The sequence below is a fragment of the Callospermophilus lateralis genome, chromosome 10 (genome assembly GCF_048772815.1).
Source record: "Callospermophilus lateralis isolate mCalLat2 chromosome 10, mCalLat2.hap1, whole genome shotgun sequence".
Classification (NCBI taxonomy): domain Eukaryota; kingdom Metazoa; phylum Chordata; class Mammalia; order Rodentia; family Sciuridae; genus Callospermophilus; species Callospermophilus lateralis.
Window position 1 is genome coordinate 86,196,480 of NC_135314.1, and position 6,000 is coordinate 86,202,479.

The window sequence follows — 6,000 nt, forward strand, 5'->3', positions numbered from 1 at the left end:
GTGTAATGGATTCACAACCAAATATTAAGAAAGTGCCATAAGGAAATACCTCACATTATCAGGCACTGTGCTTTAAGATACCTAGTATAAAACCTTCCTTCTCTTCCTCCCCTGGAACACAGATAATGAAATATAATGATTCATCAGACTTGTAAGTAATCCTACTCTCCCCCAAGGAACTACTGTGATACAAATGAAATCATCATTTTATACTGGACAAGATGTTTCTAGAACAGCATTTGGCACACAGTAAATTCCCAGTACCATTTGTAGAAGTTAATTAAAACAATCAGCTTTTTCTCACACCTGCCATATACTATATAACAAGTTTCTCCAATAAAAAAGTCTGATCTTGAAGAGCAATCCAAATCAAACATGGAGAAAGTCATCTACAATACTACAAGACTTTCTTCTTCCTAGAGTTCAAGGCTTGTCAATTGCTTAAGTTAGTTAGCAATGAACCCTCATCTTTCTCCACTCTCAGGGGCTATTAGTGTGTCTGCCCAACACTGGACTGGCCAGTCTGCACAAGACATTCTCAAATATTTTGTGGATAACAGGAAGCACTGGTACTGCTGATGGTCACTGTGAGTACTGGGATCATGATATCCTGTTTTAAACACAACCACTCCACTCCTCTCTGCATGGATCTTTTTGAAAGGGGAAAAAAAAAAAGAGTAAGTTAGATTTTATCCCCAAATGACCTGGAATAACAAAAGAAAAACTAAACGTCAGAGAAAGGATAATAATTCTGGGAATCCAAAGCATACCAAACAATAATGCTTTGAAACCAACCGTATCAACCCACAAAGTAATAAAGGAAACTTTGGAAATTTTGCACTCATTTGTTTTTTTGTGTGTGTTATTTTTTTTTCCTTCAAGGATACTCTACATACTATGAATAAAATGCGTTGGATTGTTGTGAGACCTCCTCTCCCTCCAATCCATGCACCTCCTCATGCATTGAGATCTGCTGGGTGACACATGAGATCTAAAGTGGGTGGATAAAAATAACCCGGTCCTCAAAAAGACATGATAAACGCCAGACAGCTGAGTCACTTTGAAGCCCATCTTGACTCCCAAAAGGGACAATTCACCCTCCTTCTAGTTCTCACACATCCACTTACAACCAGGTGAAAACTACCAACAGCCGTCCTGGGTGGAGGGCGGTGATGCGTCGTTAACTTCCCCTCCAGTCTCTGAGGTCACGACTCGGGATTGAACTTTTAATAATTTATACTAGCGCACGTCAGCCAAGTGACTCATTTAGAAGGGAAAAGAAGAAAGGCTTAAGAAAGCCATCATAACCCATAGACCCCCATCTCTGCTGCCCAAGTGGAGACATCCAAAGATTTTCTCTGACATTCTAATGCCAAGAAACAGTGGAGAGAAATGGAAAGTGGAAGGAGAAAAGCTCAGAGAGGACATAAGAATTGTCCAGGAGTGGGAATCCAGGGGCAAAGCAAAGGGTCCCAAGAAGAGAAATGCTGTGTTTTAGGGGGTACGGGATCGATCCCTACCACCTACCCGCCCCCGACTCTCACCCCAGGGAGGGCGCAAACGATCTGCAACGTGCAGCTCAGAGCAGGGAACTCACTCTTTGATTCCATCTATCTTTCAAACAGTGGCGGGGCTGTGGGAAGGCAGCTGGGGATCGGGCCCTTGCAGCCCCGCAACCCAGCGCAGCAGACCACTCTGGCGACCCCGTCTTCCGCGGCAGCAGCCTTGGGGCGCTCGTTAAGTGGCGGCCGAACTGCAGTGCCCCCCGAGCCAACTCCGCTCCGGGAGGAGGAGGAGGTCCCCTGCCGCCGCTGCGCATCTTCTCCCCTGCCTCACTTGCCGCCGAGGTCCGCGGCTCGCGGCCGCCCCAGGCCGCCGGCACCGCGACCCTCCCGGAGGCGCCTCACTTACAGGAGAGTCGTAGGAGAAGGCGCACTCGTTCTTGTAGACCCTGTCCCCGGACCTGGGCACGCGGATGGTGGGCATGTGGGGCACCAGAAGCTCGCCGATGTCTCCTGCAGCCATCTTCCTGCTGCCGCTGCCGCCCGGCATGCTGAACAGGGCGCCCCGGCGCTGCATGGCCGCGGCGCGCACCGAGCAGAGCCGAGCAGAGCCGGGCCGGAGCGCGGGGTCTGCCGGCCGCCGCGGCGCCAGCGGGCGGGCTGGCTGCGCGGGAGACGCGAGGCGAGCCGGGGCGGGCGGGCAGAGCGGGTTGAACCGGCCGCGGGGCGGGAGCGGGCACCGGGGCCCCGGGCTAGGGGGACGCTGCTATTTTTAATCCAATGGCGAGTCGCCGGCCCAGCTGCAGCGTCAGGCGGGGCGCTGGGGAGCGCCAGCCGCAGCGCGCCGGGGAGGGGGCGCTGGAGGGGGCTCTGCGCCCGGCCCGGCTCAGCGGCGGGGGCCGGAGGGCTCCCCGGGACCGCGGAGCGAGATCCCCGAGCCGGCGGGGAGCCAGAACGCCCCGCGGGAATGCAGCGGGCTTCTCGCCCACGCCAGCGGCTGCGGCGGGCCACCACCGCGGTGTTTTCGATCCTGAATCCCTAGCTTACCAGGGGACAGCTCCAAGGAGGCCAACACAAAGAGCAGGACTGAAGCTTACAAAAAGAGAGAGAGCGAGAGAGAGAGAAGAGGTGACTTGGTCGGGGTGGGACTCGATGTGCAAACCTGGACCTAATGGATCAAATCCATGTTTGTGCCCCGTTTTGGGGTGTTACCTCAATAAGGCTTACTCCTCACTTTTTAACACCCAAAGCTCAAAAAAAAAAAAAAAAAAAAAAGAATAGAATGAAACTCAGTGAGTATAGAGCGGAATGGTTTGCAATAATACAGGTTTTTCTTACGTATTGCTAGGGGAGGTCAGGATTTCAGGGTGGAGGAGGTTTTATATTTTTCTCTACCTTTCGAATATCTTCTGTGTGATTCAAGGTCTACCAGTCGAATATTCAGTGTCCTGATTTGAGGATCTTATGGGTAGACATACATATTCCTGGCTTGCTCAACCATTTCTTCAAAAAATAAATGATGAGTGGGGTTGGGTTGGGGAGCTAATTATTTGTGAACAGATCATGCCTCGGGGGAACTCTCATTTTCTTTAAAAAAAAAAAAAAAAAACTCTTACAACACTGGTTCAATTCCATTGAGGTTGCCTTTCTACATATACATGTATGTATACACACATAAAAGTGTGTTGGGTGGGCTGGGGTTGTGGCTTAGTGGTAGAGAGTTTGCCTAGCAGGTGTGAGGCACTGGGTTGGATCCTCAGCACCACTTAAAAATAAATAAATAAAATAAAGGCATTGTGTCCTGGACTGAGGATGGAACCCAGTGCTTCACATGTGGTAGGCAAGCTCTCTACCACCAAGCCACAACCCCAGCCCACCCAACACCCTTTTAAGGCATGGACATTCAGTAAAACCTGCTAATGAATGAAATGCAGAATAGCAAGAAATGGTTAATGGAGCAACTGATTTCTTTAAGCCTCGTCTAGATCAAATAATCCTTAAAGTCTATATATATATATATATATTTTTTTTTTTTTTTCCTCTGTTACTTTCCCAGGTCTCTCTGATTCTACAGAACTATCTCTAGATTTAGGTACCCTTCAAACAAGGCTCAAGATTGCCATACATTCTCCTAACTCAAAATTCCAAATGTTGCTCGGTGGAGATGGAAGGGAACTGGCACAGAGCAAGGAATTAAACATTATCTCTATCCTCATCATTGAGCAAATACTCTCAACCAGCTTTTGTTTGGGATTTATTCTCACCAGTGTTTCACCTCTAGTATGTATGTATTTTTGTCAGCTTTTTCACTGCTGTGACCAAAAGACCTGACTGAGAACAATTTTAGAGAAGGAAAAATTTATTTTGAGGCTTAAGGTTTCAGAGATCTCAGTCCATAAATGGCCCACTCCTTGCTCTGGGCTGGAGGGTAGGCGGAAGAACATGGTGGAAGGGTGTGGCAGAGGAAAGCAGCTGAGAACGTGGCACTAAGAAGTAGAGAGACTTCACTGGCTAGGGACAAAATATAAACCCCAAAGGCACATCCCCAATGACCTACCTCCTCCAGCCATACCCTACCTGCCTACTGCTACCACCCACTTAATCCCAATTAATCAGAGATTAATTCACTGATTGGGTTAAGGGTCTCAACCCAACTATTTCACCTCTAAACCTTGCATTGTTTCATACAAGAGATTGGGGGACACCTAATTTTTAAACCATGACATTCTGCCTTAGGTTCATTGATGACATATGCTCCAATTGCAGAGAAAATTTTGATTCAAAACTTAAAATTTAATCTTAAATGTAAATTAAATCAACAAGACAACAGCCAGGTGTCGTGGCTCACATCTGTAATCCCAGTGGCTCAGGAGGCTGAAGCAGGAAGATTGCTGGTTCAAAGGCAGGCTCAGCAAAAACAAGGTGTTAAGCAACTCAGTAAGACCCTTTAAATAAAATACCAATAGGCTAGGGATGTAGCTCAGTGGTCAAGTACCCCTGAGTTCAATCCTCAGTATCAAAAAAAAAAAAAAATCAGCAAGACACCATTTTTCCATCTTCTAGGTTGATACAGATATATTGAGTTAGCCCGCTTTTGGGAAATAGGCCCTCATATACATCGTTGGTGAAAACAAAAACAGTAAACCTTTGGAAGGAAATTTAATAAAGTTGATCATAATTTTATATGCATATACTATTTACCCAGCAATTCTTTGTGTAGACATTGATGCCACAGATAAATTCATACTGTGTAAGAATATTTGTTGGAAAATCATTTTAGTAACAAAAAGCTGGGAACAACCTAAAGGTTCATCTATAGGAAGTGGCTAAAATACAGAACCACTGAAAAGAATGAAGTCACTTTATATGTGCTGATGTGGAACCCTCTCCAGATCACATTGCTAGATGAAACAAGCCAAGGACAAATTAATGTATAAAAGTAAGGACACCTCATGCAAGCCTGATAACATGCAGTTTGCACTCAGACACATCCCATATACCATGACTTTCCTTCTTGTTGTTTGTGCCAGTAGTAAATATTTTTAATGTTGTTCGTCAAGACATACGTGCATATGTGTGTACACATTCCTTCAGATATCTCTAGAAGAATGCATAAGAAACTAATGACTGTTGGGTTCTGTCGAAAGGAAGAGAAAACCTGAAGTTCGAGAGGGATTTACTAGTACTCCTTTCCTTTCTATACTATTCAAATTTAATTATGTGCAAGTACTATGTTAAAATTAATTAAAACACAATTGTAATTATACCCCAAGTTCAATAGCAAGTAATAGTAATACAAGTTGAAGACAAATTAGTACATCAATGTGAGACCATTTCAAAATAGCATACCAATTATTTTCATACAATGAAATGGGTCGAATTATAGAAAATGATATTCATACAGTCCACTGAAGTAATCAGCTAAGAAGAGGCTACAAGTCTGGGGGCTTTAACTTACCCCTGCCCACACCCATTACCTCCCCAAAAGACTGACATGATGTTACACTTAAATCCAGCTGCCTATCAGAATACCACTGACATATCAGATGGAAAGCACTGATCAAATCAGGGGAAAATAGAAAACATCTTAACAGAGGTATGATTAAATTTGGTAAATCTACTCCAAGGTGTTTATATAAATTTTAAAATAGTCACTATGAAAATAATCATCTTAATTTTTTGTAGTATATTGCTTAACATAGAATGCTTATACAATATTATTGCAACCGGGTAAAAATAAAACTGTATTTTACGTGACTGGGAAGACATGGTAAAATTTAAATAGTTACATTTATAATTTGGTTATAGGATTTTATTTATACTTTCAAAATGTCTCCAATTTTGTTTGTTTTGTAATATGAAAAGTCATTGAGACAAAACTATTAGCAAAAGGAACTTCACTGAATGGTCTTAATCAAGTCATTCTAGAGCCCAACACATCACCCCAGCTGCTTGAGAAGCTGAGGCAGGAGGATCATTTGAGCCCAGGAGTTTGAGA

The 6,000-nt window shown here is 44.7% G+C and overlaps 1 protein-coding gene across 1 annotated transcript in view; it reads right to left on the reverse strand.

The window, feature by feature from the left end:
• The window catches only part of Usp13 (ubiquitin specific peptidase 13), a 106,812-nt gene extending 104,615 nt beyond the window's left edge, over positions 1-2,197 (reverse strand). Inside the window, exon 1 of the mRNA XM_076867365.2 lies at positions 1,912-2,197. Within this exon, the coding sequence (XP_076723480.1) occupies positions 1,912-2,079 (168 nt within the window). The 5' untranslated portion in view covers positions 2,080-2,197. The remainder of the gene's footprint in view (positions 1-1,911) is intronic.
• Between the last annotated feature and the right edge of the window lie 3,803 nt (positions 2,198-6,000).